This window comes from Lithobates pipiens, unplaced genomic scaffold (assembly GCF_037356315.1).
Source record: "Lithobates pipiens isolate NorthernLeopardFrog02 unplaced genomic scaffold, aLitPip1_a1.2 Scaffold_13, whole genome shotgun sequence".
NCBI classification, from domain to species: Eukaryota; Metazoa; Chordata; class Amphibia; order Anura; family Ranidae; genus Lithobates; species Lithobates pipiens.
In genome coordinates this window covers 43,271,837-43,294,580 of record NW_027507718.1, presented here as the reverse complement: position 1 = coordinate 43,294,580, position 22,744 = coordinate 43,271,837, and the positions used below count along the sequence as shown (strand labels likewise).

Below are 22,744 nucleotides of genomic sequence, written 5' to 3'. Positions count from 1 at the left end.
TCTACAGATTTACCTTAAAATTTATATTAAATCATAATATTTTTTAATGTGCTTCAGCTTTAGACATAACTAGTACTCTGCAAATTTCTGCAAGTCGTTTTAACCAAAAAACAATGCAAAATGGTGACTATTTTTTGGCTAGTTTAGTGACTTTAATGCTGTAAGATGAATTGCTAACACATTGGCTATATGACTACAATACACAAATTATATTGATTTAATGGCAGCGAAAAGAGCTCTGGTGATATGCAGTGCACAGTATGTAACAGCAAGCAAAGTTCAGCTCCCAATAGAACAGCCAAAATGAAACATGACTAGTAATTGGTTGCTCCAAATTGCTGTGCTTTGTAAATGTTTTACTAGCTAATCAAATGGATACTATGGCATATTAATCAGAGAATGTGTTTGTAGAATAACAAAAATAATGTATTATTAAACCAACTGTACCCTTTCAAAGCTTTTTTTATTTTCCTTCTCCTTTTATTCATCCAGGCTTTTAGTTCTGGAGTAGCTTCCATAGCAGGTTTTGCGTGGTCAATATTGTAGCTGTCTTTCCCTTGTTTCCAGATTTCATACCGGTCTGGTTGAAACATCTTCACAAAGATATCCATTGATATTTTTACCATGTCACTGCTGCATGAACACTGTAATCAAAAATAAACACATATATATATTACATATATAAAAAAATCAATCAATAGAGAGACCTTAGGCTGGGATCACACTGATGAGAATTTGAGGCAGGTTTCTCCGCATCCAATTTGCATGTCAGGAGAGTGTGACTGGTGCTCTATGGAGCCGGTTCACACATCTCCACAGCAGCTCCGGTGCGAATTGCACAAGATTCCTGTGCGTCTTTTGGTCTGTTTCGGGTCCGAATTCAGCTAAAAATTCAGGCTGAAATCAGACCTAAAACGGTGAACAGGGACACACCGGAGATCTGCTGTGAGCCGCTCTGTGCTGTGAACCCAGCCTTAAAAATATATTAATAAAACATCCTGTGCATAACAGCAGTAAAACCTCAGAAGAGGCCCTGTTTTACAGAAATGGGAGAGAATGCATTTTTACTCTTTGATAAGAGTTTAGTAAGCACAGATTTTAAACCAAACATGTCATAGAAGCCTTCTTACCATGTTTGTGACAACCAAATATACTACAAGTGACAAATCGTTCTACTCCTTCACTGCCTTTCAGTGGATAAATGCTGTGCACCCATAAGGATTCATAATTCCTATGGACTCTACACTGAGAGCTGACCTGTCTAAATTTAATATCAATGTCTATGTTTGTATTTGCTACAGCAAAACCGGTTAAGTAAAGCAAACATACACAAAAGGTAAGGCACTACAGTTAACTCGGATTATAACTGGATAAAAAGAAAGACCACAGTTTCCCAAAAGAAAGTTAAAATAACAATGATAGATCCACAATGTGTATCTCATAAAAAAAAAAAAAAAAAAATTATATATATATATATATATATATATATATATATATATATATATATATTTATACTTACCAGTCCTAAGGTGTTATAGCTGCATTTGTCGTCCCCCCCCCCCCTTCATTTTCATCTGGTGATCCTGCCTATAACACTCCTCCTGTCCTAGGGAGACAATGCTTATTCACAGTACTTTATCTATGGACCAGCAGTGTTGCTACCCTAGGACCCTAGGGCTAGAGAACACCTCCCCTTCCACTTCTCTAAAACAGAAGGGGTGATAGCTATGTAGTCCACAGAAAGTGCTAGGAACAATGCTAACTGATAAGAAAACAGCACAGAAAGTGCAGAACATTATCACATGAATACCGATAAACAGTTATTCTTTTTAATTATAAAAGAGATATAACAAAAACATTTTTATTATATATTTCAGCCTTTCTCAACGAGGGTGCTGCGGCATTCTGGGGTGCCATCTGAGTTTGCCAGGGGTTCTGCAGCATCCTAGTTGAGAAAGGCTGTGAGCAGGAGCTCGATCAGCCCAGTAAGTGCAAAGAAGTGGAAGAGGAAGGCATCTTCCTCAGTTCAGACCTGCTCTGCCTCCCTCTACAGTGCAGTACCTGTCAGTGCAGGTACAGTACTGCAGTTTTTAAAAAGGCTATATGTGAGAGAGTGTGTGTATGTATGTATGTATGTATGCATGCATGCAATACTACTGCGCAATGCATGCATTTGCAGGGTAGATGAGGCACAGACCCATTCATCTGAAGGCGACAGGGGAAATCCTTCCAGTGTATGACGCAGCCCCTAGGCATGGTTCACATCTCTGTGGCTGCATGCGGGACAGCCCATTCATTTCAGTGGGCTGCCTACCCATAGAAATTCAGAGAAAGAAGTCCCTGACCCTTTTTTTAAAGTCATGTTGCAGCATGCGGTTTGGCAAGCATTAAGAACAAATGGCACCCCGCACGTCTGCTAAAAAGCAGCGCATTTCTCTGCATATCGGGAAAACGCACAGGTTCCGGACACACAGTTATGTGAATCTAGCCTTCGACTGGGGTGCCTTGAGGCTGAAAAACAGGATTTTTATAACAGCTTACCTGTAAAATCCTTTTCTTTGATGTACATCAGGGGACACAGGGCCATAGTACTTACTATGTGGGTTATAGGGCCACTGACCAGGTGATGGACAATGGCACGCTCTAAGGCAAGATGTGTACTCCATATATAACCCCTCCCACTACTTGGAGTCTTCAGTTTTGTAGCCAAGCAATACAAGAGTATATCAAGAAGGGAGGGACCTCTGTGTCCCCTGATGTACATCAAAGAAAAGGATTTTACAGGTAAGCTGTTATAAAAATCCTGTTTACTTTTCTTACATCAGGGGACACAGAGCCATAGTACTTACTATGTGGGATGTCCCATAGCAATGGCAACTGAAGGGAGGGAGACAAAACCAAGAAGGAGGCCAGAGGACTCATACTGCAGCCTGCAGTATACTGCGCCCAAAGGCAATATCCTCATGACCTTTCATATCGATTTGATAAAATCTGATAAACATATGAACCGAAGACCAAGTCGCGGCCTTACAGATCTGAGCCATAGAGGCCTGATGATGCACCACCCAAGAGGCACTAATCGCCCTGGACGAGTGTGCGCTAACATAAGAAGGAAGAATTTTCTTCTTTAAGCTGAAGCTTGATCACTTGACAGATTCATTTGGAAAATAGAGGATTTTTGACCCTCTGGCAGTACAAACAAAATATTTGTTTTGCGAACCTGAGCGGTCGCCTTTAAATAGACTCTGATCGCTCTTACTACATCAAGGGGATGTAGTGCCTTCTCTTCCCTAGATTGAGACTCTGGGGAGAAAGGAGGAAGAATATCTTGGTTTAAATGAAAACCTGTTACCACTTTTGTTAGGAATCCAGGATGAGGACATAAAACCACCTCATCCTTATGCATGAGCAAATATGGCTCTTTACAAGACAGAGCTGCTAGTTCCGATACTCTAGCAGAAGAAATGGCAACCAGAAAGAATACCTTTCTTGTCAAAAGAACCAAGAAAATTTCTCGTAAAGGCTCAACGGCTGATTCAGTAAAACTGATGAGACCAACTTTAAATCCCAAGGATTTAGAGGTGCCTTGATAGGGGGAATAATCCGTGTTACCCCTGAATAAGCTAAACACCAAGATTGGGAAGCAAGAGGCCATTGAAAAAAAACACTGACAAGGCCAGGATCTGGCCCTTGATAGAAGTCAAGGCCATCTCCATTTCAGATCCCATTTGCAGGAAATCAGGGATCCTGCCTATGACATACTTCCTGGGATGCCAACCCCTGGATCCACACCAAGAAAAATATGCCTTCCAGACTCTATAGTAAATGATTCTGGAAGCCGGCTTCCTGACATTAATCAAAGTAGACACTACTGAAGGAGATCACCCACGATCCTTTATAAAGTGGGATTCAACAGTCAAACCTGTTAAATTTTTCGTCTGTAAGGTAGGATGGAATTTTGGACCTTGTGCAAGAAGGTCTGACTATAATGGCAGAGTACGAAGGACTCCTACTGCCATCTTTATGATCTCGGTAAATCAAGTTCTTCTGGGACCCGCTGGGGCCACCAGAATAACCTCCTTTCATTCCTGCTTGATCCTACGAAGGCAGCGTGGAAGTAGCAGAACTGGAGGAAATGCATAGATCAGTAAAAAACTGATCCCATGAGAAGACTAATGCGTCTGTTCCGAATGCCTGCGGATCCCTTGTTTTTGACACAAAGTTGTCGACTTTGTTGTCGAATCTGGACATGAATAGGTCCGTGTCCAGAATACCCCATCTCTGACATATCGCTAGGAAGATGTTGGGGTTTAGAGACCATTCTCCTGGAAAGAATTGTTGGCGACTCAAGTAGTCCGCCTGCCAATTTTCTATTCCCGGAATGAAAATTGGTGATAGGCAAGGAATGTTGTGTTCTGCCAAAGCTAGAACATTATTCACCTCTTTTTGGGCTGCACTAGTGATTGATGTAAGCCACAGCCATGGCCTTGTCGGACTGAATCTCGACAGGACAGTACCGTAGTCTGGCTGTCCAAGATTCTAGGGCCAGGCGTACTGCCCGAATCTTCCAAAATGTTGATAGGCAAGGTCCTCTAACCTGGACCGTCTCTCCTGGACAGAATCTTCTTCCAGGGCTTCTCCCCAGCTTAGAAGGTTAGCATCTGTTTAACACTTTCCAGGATACAGATAGAAAAGATTTTCCCTTTTGCTGGATCACAACCACCAATTTAGGCTCTGACTTACGTCGGGAGCCTAGCGTATTGGAAAAAATCAAGGCCAGATTCTTTTTATTCCAGACCATCAGGATGGTGTTTTGAAGCAGTCTTGCGTGAAAACTGTGTGTAGGGGACGGCCTCGAAGGAGGCCACCATTTCCCCTAACAATCTCATGCACAGCCGAATGGAAGGATTTTTCTTTGTTTTGATAAGTTGAATTAGTCCTATAATGGAACGGATTCTTGTCTGGGGTAAGAATACCTTCTTCTGTATGCCATCTATAACCAGCCCCAAGCACAGTAATCTCCTTGATGGTTTTAAGGAGGATTTTTTTAGGTTGAGTATCCAACCCAGAGATTCCAGGTAGTTTACAGCTGGGATCAGACTCTGGTTTAGACCTAAGACTGAATGATCTATTAAAGGTAGATCATCTAAATAGGCTAGGACCGTTATGCCTTGAGCCCTTAATCTGGCTAAAGGAGGTGCCAGAATCTTTCAGAACACCCGTGGCGCTGTGGCTAAACCGAATAGCAGGGCCACAACTGAAAATAATGATTTTATATTTCAAAGTGCAGAAATTTCTGGTGAGCGGGAAATATTGGCACATGGAGATTATCATCTTTGATACTGATTGAAGCCAAAAACTCCCCTTCTTGCAGGATGGACACAACCGATTGGATTGACCCAATGCGAAAGGATAGGATGTTTAAGTGCAGATTCAGAGCTTTGATATCTGGAATGGGTCTTACCTCTCCATTTGCTTCGGGAACCGTGAGAGTTTTGAATCAAAACCTGTGCCCTGTTCCACTAAGGGAACCTCTGATATCACTGACTAGTATAATAGATGATCCAAAGCCAGAAAAAGAGACTTCTTTTTCTCTGGATCCTTGGGAACATTTGCCCTTAGAAAAACCAGGAGACGTAAACTCTCGGAACTCTAGTTGTAACCTAGAGAAAACTGCAGAAGCCACCTATCTGGTCTTGACATTGTTTCTGCCAGATCTTTGAAAAATACAGGAGCCCCCCCCCCCCCCACTCGAGCAAGCGGGGGTGCCCCTTCACGAGGAGGCTTTATCTTTCTGGCCCAAGATCTCTTCTGACCCTGGTGCTGCCCTTGGGGTCTTCCCCTTGAACCTGATGGTTGAGGCTGTCGAGACTGCTTAGAGGTTGATTGCCCCTGGCACAGGAGAGGTAGCACACTTAAAAAGGAGAAATATTTAAACTCCTTTACTGGTAAAAGAGCTTTTCCCATTAGAGATCCTTTGGATGTATTTTATCCAGATCATCTTCAAATAGCCGTTCACCATGAATAGGGGGAAACTGGCTAGGAGCTTTTTACAAGGTGCTTCGGCTGACCAATTTTTCAGCCATAAAACTCTGGGAATGCACTAGTCCAAGCATAAGCCGTGAAGCTTAAATTATAGAATCTACTATGAAACATAGTGTGTCTGATATGCCAGCCCGTTGCTGGGCCTGCTGATCAGGCAGAATCTTAAGTATCTCCATAAACTGTTCCTTAATGGACTGAGATACACCAATTGCAGCAAGAACCAGCTGCGCTACTATACTTCCTAAAGACATATTGCCGTTAACATCAGCGCATTATCCACCTAACATGTGAGATTCTTGCTCACTGAGGCGATTGCATCATCAATTGTTGGAACCCCCCATTTATTTATAGAAATCTTCTTACATAGGATAAAGTTTAAAGAATTTCTTAGATGCATAATATTGTTTATCCAATGTTCCCATTCAGAATACATAAGCTTTTTTTTTTTGCCCATGCATGAATAGGAACAAACATGCCCAGATGGGGGAGGTTCTAATGAACCCAAATTAGAGGTGGGTTCCTCAAGAACCTGCTCTGTAGGCAGCAAAAAGTTTGAATGAACCAATTTAGTAATGGGATTGCACAAGCAACCTGTCTTGTGATGCTACTCCTCCTATATTAGGATCCTCGGAAGAGGATAAATAAGTATCTTCCAAATATTTGGGAAGATCTACCTGATCCCCAGCCTCCTGCACCTCAATAAGAGGGTCCTGCGTACTAGATGGGAAACTGCTATGTTTAGCCCCATTATGGAGAGATATAGCAACAATCTTCCTTCCAAATTACAAATGGTAGAAGAAAAAACCTCTTGTGATATATACAGGGACTGAAATGTCTAGCGCAGCTTTAACAACAGTTCCCCTGATGGCTCAATCTGACCAGCCGCATCCCTCTCAGAAGAGGAGGACATTCTTTTGGAAATTGATTTAGTTTATTGTGAAACTATTGACCCCTTTAGAACCCTTAGAGGAGTTCCTGGTCCCATTACCACTCATAGCCTGAAGCATAAAGCAGATGCACTACCAGCAAAAGAATGTACACTGCTAGGCTATAGTCCAGCGCTAAGAGCTGCTATTAATCCTAGCCTGATAAAGTATAATGTGTCAAAGGAAAAAGCCTGTGTCACCAACCTGAAACAAGCCATCCTCCTGCTCTGTCCCTCCACAGCCAGCAGCAGCTACACACATACAGTGCTTTAACAACTTCCTCCATGTGTGGCTGGCGTCTGACACCATTAGCCACACCGCGCACGCAAATTACTCCCCCCCTTTCCTTTCAAAGTAAAGTGTTTTCCTGCGCAAGCGGCATCCTGTTAAACAGCAGACATGGCGGGGGGGTAAATACTCCACTGAGCGGCCGGCGCAGTCTGTCTCCATTTAAAAAAAAAAAGGAAACTGCTTTGGCATATCAATCCCCTGAAGGGGAGAAAAAAAATAACATTGGGGGCACAGGAGGAGAACCAGACCCCCCCTTTCTTACTGGAGGATCTGCTTGTGGCCAGAGGAGGAGGAGAAATGAAGGCTTCACCGCTGTTTCCAGCATCAAGCGGTAAGTGCTCAATACAGCCCCCCGTGGTGACACATAGGCATGACAGCATTATACATAGAAGGAGAAATTCCTGAGAAAATGCCCCTTACCTTTCCTCGCAGCAGGGTTATCTGAGATAAAACCCAATCTTCACCCTTCACGGTGGGCTCAGGAAACCTAAGGGAACAGGGGAACCTCAAGTTACCCACAACCCTGGACCTGCAACAGCACCCTGCCAGTAAAAACTTTATGGCCTTAACAACAAAAAGTACTGGATCCCAGGGTCCAGCTCTCTAAAAGAGAAGTGTTCGCAAGCAAAACCTTGTTTCTTCGGACACAAGGCCTGGGTACGATATATGCCCATGAAAGGACATCAGAACAGATCTGGTCAGCATGGCTAGCCCCAGCAGGGAATCTTCCAGTGGAGCTCAGCACAGCACATCTTTACTCGTGATGAACACCTTAGATATTGACGATAAAACTGAGGACTCTCAGTAGAGGGAGGGGTTATATAGGGAGTACACTTCTTGCTTTAGGGCGTGACAGTGTCCATCACCTATCAGTGGCCCTATAACCCCCATAGTAAGTACTATGGAACTTTGTGTCCCCGGATGTAAAAAATAAATATCTTTAACCACTTACAGACCGGACCATTTTGCTGGTCAAAGACCCGACCACTTTTTGCGATTCGGCACTGCGTCGCTTTAACTGACAATTGCGCGGTCATGCGACGTGGCTCCCAAACAAAATTGACGTCCTTTTTTTCCCACAAATAGAGCTTTCTTTTGGTGGTATTTGATCACCCCTGCGGTTTTTATTTTTTGCGCTATAAACAAAAATAGACAATTTTGAAAAAAACGCATTTTTTTTTACTTTTTGTTATAATAAATATCCCCCAAAAATATATAAAAAAAACATTTTTTTCCCTCAGTTTAGGCCGATACGTATTCTTCTACATATTTTTGGTAAAAAAAAAATCGCAATAAGCGATTGATTGGTTTGCGCAAAAGTTATAGCGTTTACAAAATAGGGATAGTTTTATAGCATTTTTATTAATAATTTTTTATTATTTTTTTTTACTAGTAATGACGGCGATCAGCGATTTTTATTGCGACTGCGACATTGTGGGGGACCCATCGGGCATTTTTGACACATTTTTGGGACCATTGTCATTTATACAGTAATCACTGCTATATAACAGCAGTGATTCCTGTGTAAATGACACTGGCAGTGAAGGGGTTAACCAGTGGGTGGCAGTGTAGGGGTTAAGTGTTCCTAGGGGTGTGTTAGTAACTGTGGGGGGGTTGGGCTTTCATTTAGTGAACACTGATCTCTGCTCCAATCACATGGAGCAGAGATCAGGGTCACTAGTTGCTAGGCAGAATGGAGAAATGCTGTTTACACGGCATTTCCTCCATTCAGCCGTCCCGTGAGACGATCGCGGGGATGCCCGCGGCGATCGAGTCCGCGGGTCCCGCGACCGGACTCACGGGGGTCCCGACCAGCGCGGCATTGAATATTGGACGTACCTGTACACCAATATGCCTGCCCGTGCCATTCTGTCGACGTACATCGTCGTGTGCTGGTCGGGAACCGGTTAAAGAGCGCCATGACTGAAAAAAGGTTGAGAAACACTGGTATATTTAACAGACCACAGGGGGCAAACCTGAGAATTTCATGGTCAGGTTTTTACATATTTTTAAATGTACAATATTACAAGGATCACAAGCAATTTTTTAAGTCCATTCACTATACTACCTATGCCAAGCAGGTTAGGTTAGCCTAATAGGTAGTGAGGAAACAAGATAGTCCATTTGAAATACAAAACCAGTACAGTTAATATTAGAATATAAGGTACCCTGAAAAAAAAAAAAAAAAATAATGACCATCCAACCATACAATATGGATGTACAACAACAATTCCCTGATCCAGGTACTTGCGTTTTCCTGGAGCTATTTGTAGAATACCATACTGCTGGTCTTTTTGAATACAGCTCAGTGGACGTACAACAAAAATATATAAATCTGGCCATCATGAATATTCAAAGCTGCACAAATATGTTAGAATGCTTAGTAGAGGCTAGATAATCAGCTTAGGAGTTATTGACATTAAATGGCCCCTTATGTACCTGCTCACATACACAATTTGTAAGTTTCTATTTACTACAGATATAAGACAAATGGTTGCTCCAGGAATAAATCATAGGAAACCCTGTCAACAGTACTGCCATGTAACGTATGAAGGAGACAAAGGGGTCAAATAGCCCTTTTGGCTAGTGTGTTGTTAAGCTGCAATGTTAAAGTAACATGGGAGCAACTCATTCATAAGTAACATTTGCAGGTCTGGTCTTTCACTCAGCCTGTGTTTGGACAGTGAAGGAGAAGCATCACATTATTGAATTCATCTCTGTCACCCTGCATGTTTCTCACACTGCAGTTCAATTGGCTCTCTGCTTGTGTGGTTTGTTCCTTCCTAAGTCTACAGGGAATACAAGAGGCCGATACCGGGTCTAATTCAGAAACATCTTTTGTACTACTTGCGTTCAAGAAAAAAAAAAAAAAAAAAAAAAATTATATATATATATATATATATATATATATATATATATATATATATATATATATATATATATATATATATATATAAAAGGATTTATCAAGAATACTGCATTAACGTATGTCTTTCAGATCTACCTTGAGTTCAGCATTCTAATGTCATTAAACTGCAGCATAACAAGTGGATAAACTGTCCATATACTAACAAATCTGTTCCACTTGTCCTGCTCATTGGATGGTTGATGGCTGGTCAGATTTTGCCTTATACAATTATGAATACAGCTGACAGTTCTATGGCTTGGGCTCCACACTAACAAAGTATAAAGTGATTGTATGCTGGCCACAAAGTAGCAGAAGTTACATAATCAAATCCATTGTGGTCAGTTGATGTCGTCATATTAGTGTTTACAATCACTTAAAGGGATTTTAAACCTTCAAGGTTTTTCAGCACATTTCATAGGTGAAAAACCTCCTGTAATGCTGCAGCCCCCACGCCCCCAGCCCCCGTTTTACTTACCTGAACCCCCTCTATCATGTCCCGGGGACGAGCACCCCAGCAAAAGCCGGTGTCTCGGGTCATGATTGGATGGGTTGATAGCAGCACAGCCATTGGCTCCCGCTGCTGTCAATCAAATCCAAAGACCGGGGGGCGGGGCAGATTCATACATTTGGCTTCTATGGACACCGAATGAATGACACGGGAGTGTGCCCACAAGGTAACCTCCCGGCAGAGTGCTTCTCCCAGGGGGCTATCTAATGTGGGGTGGGAACTGTGAGAGCCGCCGAGGGACCTCAGAAGAGGATGTTCGGGCCACTCTGTGCAAAACTAGCCGCACAGTGGAGGTAAGTACGATGTGTTTGTTATTAAAAAAAAAAAACAAGAAAGAAAAGAAAAAAAAAGCTTTAGTGTCACTTTAAAGGATAAGTCCACTTTTCATAACATGTTACACCAATATCCAGGGGTGTAACATGTAACAAATTATGAATGCACCGGTCCCCGCACCTCCCCGATCCCTGCTGTGCCAACTAGTGTTAGTACTTCTCCACCCACTAGTTGTCAAAAATAAAAACGCTCATTCACAGCACACTGTGAATGGAAAATCATAAGGTTTGGCAGCTGTGAGCACTGTGGTCGTTCATTCATTCTTCCTGTCAACATGTATGGGCTTCCTCGTACCAGGTACAAAATACATCACCCTAAAGTGCTCCAATTTATTATGATGGCATGGAGGAGGGTAAAACATGGAGCTTAGTAATAGGACACCAGATGTATTAAATGTAAATCCATGCACAAAGGATCTTGAAGGGGTAATATGCAAGTCACACAGAGTCGGAGGATAGAGATAGAGTGGTTGGATGTGCAGATATGTGGGATAAGGGGCGTCACTGTAGAGATTGGACTGAGTGGCGATATACAAGAGGTGGTATGGTAAAGGGTTAAAAATTATCCCAAAACCTTAGGATCTGCATATCTAAAATGTATTTATGAGCTTCTTCTCATTTCCCTTACTTCACTGTAGAGGTAGAGTTTCAGCTCTGTACACTGTACAGGTGCACTGGACGCCTAAGGGTAAATGTTGCAATGCCGTTAATAAAGAATAATAAAGAAATCAGTATCCGCTTTGCCGTTAAAAAAAAAAAAATGTACAGCAGTAGATGACTGGTTAAAGGATTACTCCCGAATTTTTTTTTTTAGGAAGGGATCAGAACCTCTGTTTGCTATATCACCGGGGAAATTTTGGCTTATATTTTTGTCATGACTGGCAGATGTTTTAAGCCTTACACACATAATTCAGAAAAATAAAGAGAACTAGGTTTTGGCTGGCATTTCACTTTAATTTGCTCTGATAATTGATACATATAATGACACCATTATGCCCCTTTCACACTTGTATGACTTGTCCCATGATTTGGGACTGCAAAGTAGCATGAAAAGTCGTTCCTCATAATTTCCAATGGCAACAATTCATATTAGTAAGACTTCAAGTCGTTCCGACTTCAAAGTAGTTCCTGCAGTACTTTGGTCCAACTTTGATGTCAGTTACACAGGCATTCCCTGAAATCGTGACAAAATTGCACCTGTAAAATCACACAACTTTGTAGTCGCAGTAGTGTGAAAGGGGCCTTAGAGCTATAGTTATAGGGTCAGACAACTGTTACAGCTTCTTCTCTATAACTGCCCATATAATGGCAGGAGTTTCCATAGAGAGTCTAACCCCAACAATAAAGAATATAAAAAAAAAAAAAAAAAAAAATAATAATAAAAAAAAAAAAAAAATCACAAATTCTAGGATACTGTGCAGATCAAAAACTTTTCAGGTATGTGAGAAAATCTTTGCAAACAATAATATTGATTTTCATTACCCACAGTAATATGCAATAAATCGTTTACCAAACCATAAACCACCCATCATTAATGAATTGGTCACATTACCAAGGACAAATTGCTCAGTGTATGGCCAGTATGGCGTAGGGTTAGAGGATGAGGGGTTTCTGTCCATATTGTGTTACGGTTGAGGTCTATTCGCCAAATGGTTAACTAAAACTTGGTTGGCAACTGCACTTCTGTTGACTGAAACCTATAAGGAGCTCAAAGAACTGTAACGATAAGTATGTGAAGAGATCACAAAAAAAAGACTTGGACACTCTTGTACTAATATTTACCAGAATATTTTCTAACTGGGAGAACAGGCCAGAAAAGATTAGCTCCACTTACTATGTACTTGAGAAAAGGTAAGATTATTTTCATGATTTGACTTAATTTAGTAATACTTACCTTGATTTAACCACTTCCAGCCCAAGAAAATCATAGGATATCTGATTTTCAATGGGAATATCTAAATGATGCCTGCAGCTACAAGCATCATTCAGATATCCTCGTTTTTAGCCGGCGATTCTGTGTACCATAAGAATGATCATAGCGGCAGTACTGTTCTTACAGGTGACGAGAGAGGACATCCTGCCACCATCTGGTGGGTGTCCCGTGCCATCGGGGACCCGGAGAAGGAATCGGTCTCTGCCGGTTGACCACAGAGATTTCCAGTGACCCGATGGTCACCAGTCATCTCTATGACTGGAGGAGGCCCGGGCGTGACGTCATGTCCCGGCCGCGGATGTAAAAAAAGCCGCAGATGCGGCTGGTAAGCATGAGATCACTTTTTTTTTTTTTATCTCATGCTTTCCAGCCTGGAGGAGAGATGTGGGGTCTTATTGAGCCCGCATTTCTCCATTCAGAGGACCTGTCACGCACCATCCCCATTACAAGGGATGTTTACATTCCTTGTAATAGAAATAAAAGTGATAAAAAAAGCAAAAGATAAGTGTAAAAATAATAAAATTAAGTAAAATAAACAATAAAAAAAATATATTAAAATGCCCCCATCCCTAGTAGCTCGCGCTCAGAAGTGAGCAAAATGGATGTCCCCACCTACATATGTAAACACCGTTCAAACTACACATGAGGTATCCCCGTGTGCGTGAGCAACAATTCTAGCACTAGAGCTCCTCTGTAACTCTAAATTGGTAACCTGTAAAAAAAAAAAAAAAAAAAAAAAAGAAAAAAGAGTAGCCTATAGAGATTTTTAGATACTGAACTTTGGCTCCATTCCATGAGTAGACATGTTGGGTATCTATTTACTCAGTGTAACAATCTTTCACATTAGACAAAAAAATTGGGCTAACTGTACTGTTTTGTTATGTTTTAAACTGTGTTTGCGCAAATACCGTGCAAGATAAAAAGTGGCAACAACTGCCATTTTATTCCCTAGGGTGTCTGCTAAAGAAACAAAAAAAAATGTTTGGGGGGGTTCTGAGTAATTTTCTAGCAAAGGAATTATGATTTTTACATGTAGCAGAGGAGTGTCAGAATAGGCCCGGTATGGAAGTGGTTAAAGCTCAACTTTAAACCTAGGCCCGTGGCGGTGCATCCATAAGGGCACACAGGCGAAGCCAACTCTCTCCTGCCACCCCTTTAGAACCAATAGATATATTCATAGATTATGGCGGGGGGGTTATTTTTGAAGCACGCGATTAGAGCCAAAGGCTCTAATAGGCGTCAAATAAGCTGGGCGCTCACAGGTCACTCAGCTTTGAATATACGCTTTCCTAACACTAAACCACTTCTCCGCCAATCAGGTGTCAGATCGGTTACCCGTCACCTGATTGGCTGAAATGACAGGCGCTGTGATTGGACGCCAGGCTACCAATCATAGCAGAGGACGGGAGAAGACATCGAGAAGGTAAGTGCAGATGGCGGGTGGAACACTGGCAGCATTTGATATGGCATGATGGGCACCGTGAGGCTGCAATTGATGAGGGGGGTTTACCAGTCACCACTGACCTAGGTCAAAGTGTAATTTTGAGATTCTGTAGGTTGCTGCTTGTATTTTTTTAAACCATTTTTAAAAAGTGAAGTGGTAGCAATATCGGGGTAATAAAATACCAGGTCAGCGTACAAATAAATATTTGTTCCAACTGTGTGACATATATTGAGACTTCAGCAATTTGAAGATACTGTATCTGTAACGCTAGAAGAAAGAATGGCGATAACGGCACGGTTCTATTTCTGATCAAACATCCCAAGCCTTAAGAAAAACATTAGTGAGGCTGTAAAGTATGTTACAATTTTCCTTTCATTATTTCATCACTACATGCTTTGCCAAAACATATTTGGATTACTCAGTTGACACTTTGTTAGAACAGCTATGAAATAGTTGTGCGAGAGAAAGACAACACTGCTTTGATTCCCAGTAATGATTTGGAGAAAAATGGCATGTTCTTGTTATATACAGAATGTTCTTGTTAGACACAGCCTACAAAAGCATATGCTTCTCATATTCCGCAATTTGAAAATTGCACATATATTAAAATAGGCAGTATGTTGTATATAAAAAAAAAGCAAATGGAAACATTGTAAGCAGATTAATAACTCTGGGCAAATATAAGCAAGCACATTTTAGGTTAACTGTTTTCTGTCCAGATTCTTTATTTTTGTTTCTTGGTAGCATAATTTCCTATAATCACCACCATATGAAAGCAGAAAAGAGTGGAATTGCACCAGAGCCACACTGTCTGTGTCTGGACACAGGGAGCATGGTTTGGGATCAAGGCCACAGTCGTGCCATGATTGGAAGAAGCTTCTTATGGTGACACACCAAGGTAAAGAAATTCCAGGAGCACCAGTAAGGGGGGGCCCAAGAAGAGGAGGTTTGGGGCAGGTCTGTGTAATTTCATTGCAAAGAGCAGGTAGAGGCTTATCTCATTTGTTTATCCCTAAGCTTTTGAAGACTAGCATATCCACTTCTTGCAAAGTCTGCCATCATACTTGAAAAGCATATTACCTATGGTATGAAGCAAGAAAATTATACCCTACAAAATACCCTGTGGAATGAATTCTGTCTTTTCTTCAGACAGGTCTGGACAATCATTTGACAAGGAAATTCCATCCCAAGAGGTACCCAGATGCACAAATATTGTCTTTCTCCAGGTCGGATCTGAACCATTGCTTGGCTAAGAGTACCCTCAAGGGTCAAATTTCAGCTGTATTGGTTTTCTTAAGCCGGCCATAGAAGGTTGGAATTTTAAACAAAAAGCCTCATGCTAGAAGTTAAGTCCAAAGAGTTGAATTTTATCTCCTGGGCTTATTATATACATTTGAGTTTTATTGTACTCCTGAAGGATGGCTGTATTTCTGGGAGCCAGACGCTGATACTTCAGGTCTAAGCATCTTCAACATTAGAGAGTCAGTGTAGCTGTTACGCATGCCCCTCCTCCTGTCCAATCACACAAGCCTTTGTATTATGTGAACTCATTCACAAAATACAAAGGTTTCTTTGAATGGGCAGCAGAGGGGATGGGCAGATATAGCTTCGCTATGTGCTTCTTTCTCTTCTCTCACAGACCTGAATTTCAGTTTATGCTCAGCAGAGCCATTAACCTGTGAAAAATAAATAATAGAGATAAGTTCTGGAGATGTTGTGCAGATCCTTGGACTTGACGTGTGGCTGCACCTTTTACAAAGTGGCTGAATTGCTGGAATGCAGCTTTAACTGCTGTTGAAATAAAATGCCTGAATATTATAGTCTGAGTATTATTTTTAAATCGGCAGTCCTACCAACTTGTACTGCGAGAACAACAAACATTCAGAGCAGAATATAGAGCCTGAACATGACATGAGAAAATATGGCTTTCCCACAGAATCAGTGGGATGTGCCTTGGAACTTGCTAGAAAATGTAACGTCAAATCTCTAGTGCCGCCCCTCTTTACTCAAAGCCCTTTCCAAGGAGTGTCCAATTACTGCATGCCCCCCGCCCACCCATAGTGGTTTATTTGTATCCAGTGAAGGAGTACATAGAGCCTAGAGCCGGGTACACTAGTTTTTGTGGAACCCTGCCGTTTCAAAAAAAAAAAAAAAAACTGACCGCTCAGTCAGAGCTGCTGTATTAAGCATGCGAGAAGAGTCCAGGGATCTCCCCGCTGAGCTGTTGTGTTGCGACAGGGGGCAGCCCCCCCACCAGAGCACTCCGGTCAGCACTCTCTGCTATTGGCTGAGAGCGCTGATCGGGAGTTGGGCAGCTGCTGGTTTTCCAGCATGCACAATCAAAAGAAGCGGGCCAAACGGACAGCTTCTGATGGACAGATGGACATACAAAATTGGCAGAGAATATGCATAACATATTTTAAATGTGCATATAAACTTATGGGAGCATTTTTATTAAAATAAATGGTCTCTAACTTACCCATTAGCAAGACTTCATAGTAATCCCTGCAGACAACTAAAACAGAACATCTACTTTCCAACTTTTTTACAGAAATTTTAAAAAACTTTATTACATGGGAATGACAGCTAATTAAAGTAGTGCTGCAAAACAACAGCCAGTTTAAAAATCTACTAACAGTTGTAGGTGTGTGAGATATTAAGCATGAAAATCTTTAAATATATATTTGCTGTGTATGGATGTGTGGCTGTCAAACAGGTGGGTGGATAACAAAATGTTTGAATGGCAAATGTATCCTCAAATGAACTTGATTAGGTTAAGTGAAGTAGCAATATATGCAGTGCTCAGTTACAAATGCAAAAGATAGATTTTTTAGTAGTTTGCTGAAAGTTGTTTTTCAGGAAAATGTACAACTCCTGCTTTAGGCTGAGGTCATACTAATCAGGTTTAGGTTTCATTTCACAGCATTAGCCAACTTGCAGAAATGTAATAAGATATTGCTATACTTTTATAAACAATTTAATATGGAATAATACCTTGCCAAGCAACACACATTCTTATGCATATTTCAAGACTATGTTTCAAAGACCTTTATAGGTTTTTCAATTATTAATTATTATTACTACGAGGTTTTCATGAACTGTAATTTTTTTATTAAAAGATACGAATATATTAACTTTAACGACTGGACAATAAGATACAATAATCTTTAAAATATTTTGATATAGATATATATATATATATATACACACACACACACACACACACACACACACATATATATATATATGTACACACACACACATATATATATATATATACATATATATATATATATATATATAGTAGGGGATCAGAGGGGTGAAAAGCAGGCTCAGAGGCAGTCCAGTAAAATTAAAGTGGCTTTTATTCAGCAAAACAGCAAAAAAAACATAAGACCAGACAGACTTGTCTTATCACACGGATGTGCACACAGGTACAGCTCACAGTTCATCAGCCCACAGGCTTAGAGGTAACAGTTCATGGCTCCAAACAGAGCTACAGACTTTTTGTGGTTTAAGCTCACCCAGCAGGTACACCATCCAGCAATGGACATTTCCACACAGCGTACTGCTGTGTGCGTCTGTGTCTCTCTCTCTCTCTCTCTCTCTCTCTCTCTCTCCTACTCAACAGCTCCACACTGACACTTTCAGCACACCTGAGCATAAGCAGGTCTGAAGGGGAAGTACCTGCCTTCTTCAATTAACCCCCTCTTAACCCTGTCCGAGGCTGACCCTCTACATATCCCCCCCACCTCTGTTCCAGGCCAGGGGTCTGGACACCACGACTCCAGTGGCAGTAGACCCAGGAAAGGGCATCCGCATTCTGATGTACCTTTCCTGGTCTATATACCACTACAAACCTGAAGTCCTGTAGAGCAAGGAACCATCGGGTGATTCTGGAGTTTTTATCTTTATTTTGGGCCATTCACTTAAGGGGCGCATGATCTGAAACTAACTTGAAGGGTCGGCCCAACAAGTAGTAGCGGAGTGTCTCCAAAGCCCATTTTATTGCGAGACACTCCCTTTCCACAATGGAATAATTCCTCTCAGCTGGTGTGAGCTTCTGGCTCAAGAACACAACAGGGTGCTCATCTCCCCCCAATCATCTGGGAGAGTACTGCACCCAGACCCAATTTTAAGGCATCTGTTTGTACCAGGAACTCTTTTTGGAAGTCAGGAGCTACCAACACTGGTTCCTAGCACAAAACTCGCTTCAATCGGCAGAACGCTGCTTCTGCACTCCACTGAACAACAGTTGCGTTCTTTCCCTTGGTGAGATCAGTCAGAGGTGCTACTAGACTGGCAAAGTTGGGAACAAACCTCCTATAATAGCCCACAATGCCAAGGAAAGAACGCACTTGTTTCTTTGTGAGTGGACAGAGCCATTTCTGAATAGCCTCCACCTTGTTTAGTTGGGGCTTAATCACACCCCTGCCTACAACACACCCCAGGTAGCGGGCCGCCTCCAACCCAACCTTGCTCTTTTCTGGGTTCACTGTGAACCCCGCCCTTCGGAGGGCATCCAAGACCAATTGGACCTTCCGTAAGTGACTCTCCCAGTCCTTACTAAAGATGATAATGTCATCAAGATAGGCTCCTGAGAATTCCTTATGAGGTCTCAGGATGAAGTCCATTGCCCTCTGGAAAGTGGCTGGGGCCCCATGTATGTAACCCGAATGGCATTCGGGTATACTGCCCTAAGCCCTCGTGTGTGGCAAATGCAGTTTTTTCTTTAGCCTCTGGGGAAAGCGGTATCTGCCAGTGTCCCTTGGTCAAGTCAAGAGTGGTGATGTACCGGGCCGGTCCTAATCTCTCGATTAATTCATCGACCCGGGGCATGGGATACGCGTCTGGCTTGGAGACTTAGTTTAACTTGCAAAAGTCATTGCAGAACCGCCAGGTTCCATTCGGCTTGGGTACAAGGACTATAGGCTAGACCAGCTACTTGAAGACTCCTCAATGACCCCAAGGTCCAAAATGCTCTTAAGCTCGGCCGAGACAATATTCCGGCGAGCTTCGGGTATGCGGTAGGGTTTGAGGTTTACTCGAACGCCGAGGTTAGGCCTGGTTGGTTTGAAAAAATGTCTTGATTCCTCTGCAAAACTCCCAGGACTCCCGTTTTTGAGAAGGGGAGAGAGCCTCTGCAATCCCTACCTTTTTAATCTGAGCATCAGGGTCTTCAGACCTGACTGTCAAAACCTGTCCATCTTTCCATGGTTTAATCAAGTTGACGTGGTAAATCTGGTAGGGTTTACGTTTGGTGGGCTGATGGACTTTATAGTTGACCTTGCCCACCCTCTCAACTATCTCAAAGTGTCCTTGCCACTTGGTGAGAAACGTACTCTCGACGGTAGGCACCAAGACCAGCACCCGATCCCCAGGTTTAAACTCTAATCTTAGCAGATCGGTCGTATACACGACTCTGGGCATTTTGCACAGCCTGCAAATGTTCCCGTACTATGGGCATAACTTTTGTTATTCGGTCCTGCATTTGAGACACGTGTTCTACCACACTCCGATACAGGGAAGCTTCTTGTTCCCACGTCTCTCATTATATCCAGTAGTCCACGGCAGTGTCTCCCATAAACCAGCTCAAAGGGGGAGAAGCCCGTGGAGGCCTGGGGTACCTCTCTTATGGCAAACAAGGGAGGCAACAAGCAATCCCAACCCCGACCATCCTCCTCAACTGCTTTCTTTAGCATTCCCTTTAAGGTTTTGTTGAACCGCTCCACTAACCCATCAGATTGTGGGTGATACACTGAAGTCCGCAAGTGTTTAATCTTAAACGGGTTACAGAGTTCCTTCATCACTTTTGATATGAATGGGGTACCTTGGCCTGTCAAGATCTCGGATTGGAGCCCTGTTCTCATGAACATCTGAAATAACTTCCATGCGATGACCTTGGATGAGCAATTTCTTAAAAGGACCGCTTCCGGATACCTGGTGGCATAGTCAAGGACAACTAAAATGTATTGGTGTCCCCTAGCTGACTTAGGTAAGGGGCCCACCAAGTCCATGGCTATGCGATCATTAGGCCGCGCGGCCCCCCTACCCCAAAGTACCTCGTCCCCATGTTGATGAGGACAAGGGCCTTTTCCCGACAACCCTGGCCGTTGGTTGTCAGGGTCTGCGGGCGGGGGGGGGGGGCTTATCGGAATCCGTGATCCCCCTTTAATAAGGGGCCGCCAGATCCCGGCCCCCCACCCTATGTCCCAGCATCCTCTGGGACTGTGACATCATAATGGGCGGGGACATAATCCGGTGATGTCCCTATATAAGTTGCCGCGTGTCCAATCATTGTGACCGGAGACAGCGATGAGGCAACATTTCCAGAAGAGAACAGAAGAACAGAAGACAGCGGCAGCGGCGACAGAAGCCACCGCTTCTAAATGAGCTAGAAGAAAGCACGGTGGCCCGGCAAGAAGAACCGAAGAGGGGGACAAGACCCCCAAAGTCGGAAAGAAGAGGACGGCGGCGAAGAAGAAAGCCGGGCTCCTCCGCTAGTAAAAGAGCTAGCAAAAGAGCGGAGGAGTCTGGCGAGAAGACCCCCGAAGACGGAAGAAGACCCCCGGAGCAGTGCAATAAACTATTTTAACACTTGTGTGGTTTTTTTTTGTACATTTTTTTCACAGGTGAATGGGTAGGGGTACATTGGACCCCATACTCATTCACATAGGGTGGGGGCCGGGATCCCCCCCCGCCAGCAGACCCCGACAACCAACGGCCAGGGTTGTCGGGAAGAGGCCCTTATCAACATGGGGACAAGGTGCTTTGGGGTAGGGGGGCGCGGCCCCCCTTCCCCAAGGCACCCCCATGTTGAGGGCACGTGGCCTGGTACGGTTCAGGAGGGGGGGCACTTGCTCGTGCTCGTCCCCACCCCCTTTCCTGGCCGCCGGGTAGCATGCTCGGATAAGGGTCTGGTATGGATCTGGGGGGGACCCCCACGCCGTTTTTTGGGCGTAGGGGGTTCCCCTTAAAATCCATACCAGATCTAAGGGCCTGGTATGCTCTCGGAGGGGGAACTCACACCAAATTTTTTTTTTAAATAAATTTGGCGTGGAGTTCCCCCTTGAGAGCTGATAATTCTGTGAGAGTCGCCTCCGTATAGACAGAGATCCGACTTGGAGGCGACCTCCATTGAAATCAATGGGTACCAGTCGCCTACAAGTCGGATAGAAGTAGTTCAGGAACCTTTTCTGAAGTCGGAGTGCATTAAGACAGCTCTCATTCACTTACATTGATTTTTACATGTAGCGTGACTTAAGGCGACTAGGGGCGACCAGAAGTCAGATCTGAGTCGCCCCTGTGTGAACCGGCTCTTACCCTGCCCCAGACGGACCCTCTACAATATATATATATATATATATATATATATATATATATATATATATATATATATATATATATATATATATATATATATATATATATGACTTTTTTTTAGCTTTGGTGTAGGGAAGGATTGAAAACCTGGTTTATGTGGATGGGGGAATCCATTCAGTCTTTTTTTGTTTTTTATATCAGCCCACTTGCTGATCAAGAAAATGGCCCATGTATACCCAGCTTAAGAACACCACGTTTCCCCTTTACTTTCCAACAATTCCCCCATCGTTAAGCATTGTGTGGCCCCATGTCATTTTACACTCCCAGTCATAGAAAGTGTAAAATGACAGATGGTCACACAATGAGACTGGAGAAGCAGCAGTTTAACCTTAAACTGCGTGGGGCATTCTTCACTGTTAGGGCAATAAGGATATGGAATTATCTCCCACAATTGGTGACTGTTGGGACTATGGATATCGTTAAAAGACTTTTAGATGTACATCTTAAAAGGACACAACATACAGGGAAATGGGAAAGCATTATAGACGCTGTTACACATGCACCCACACAGGTTTAACTGGATGGACTGTTGTGTTTTTTCAGCCTTACTTACTATGCAACTATAATTAAGCTTGGAAACATTAAAACCCATCTGTTCATCTTTGAGCTCACAAAAAAAAAAAAAAAAAAAATAGGTGATCACAACAGTAGTGAAAACGTCAACCACAAGATGGACAACAACATTGTGTGGCAATACATTCCTGATGTTCATCCACTGTTTTTATCTTTATCAACATTGATTTTAATTCACAGTTTAAGTCTTTTTTCCAACCTGCCATCTCTGTAATGATTTTTTGACAGACTGGCATTTTTTCATTTATATCTCCGGTTTATGCCATATAGGGTTTTGTGTATGTAGTCAGTCTTATAACAGGATCCTTTGACTTGAGTTTCTGTTTCCTGTATGAGTCTGGCCTGGATGGATGTGGTGTCACTTCCGGTTCAACGATTAGTCTCCTCACCTAGCCAGTCCC

General features: G+C 42.8%; 1 protein-coding gene across 2 annotated transcripts in view; it reads right to left on the bottom strand.

Moving 5' to 3' along the window:
- Window positions 1–22,744, bottom strand: part of KDM4C (lysine demethylase 4C) — a 732,113-nt gene that overhangs the window by 379,927 nt on the left and 329,442 nt on the right. For both annotated transcript variants that reach the window (XM_077475057.1, XM_077475058.1), the window contains exon 9: window positions 448–644. In XM_077475057.1, coding sequence (XP_077331183.1) covers window positions 448–644 — 197 coding nt within the window. The remainder of the gene's footprint in view (window positions 1–447; window positions 645–22,744) is intronic.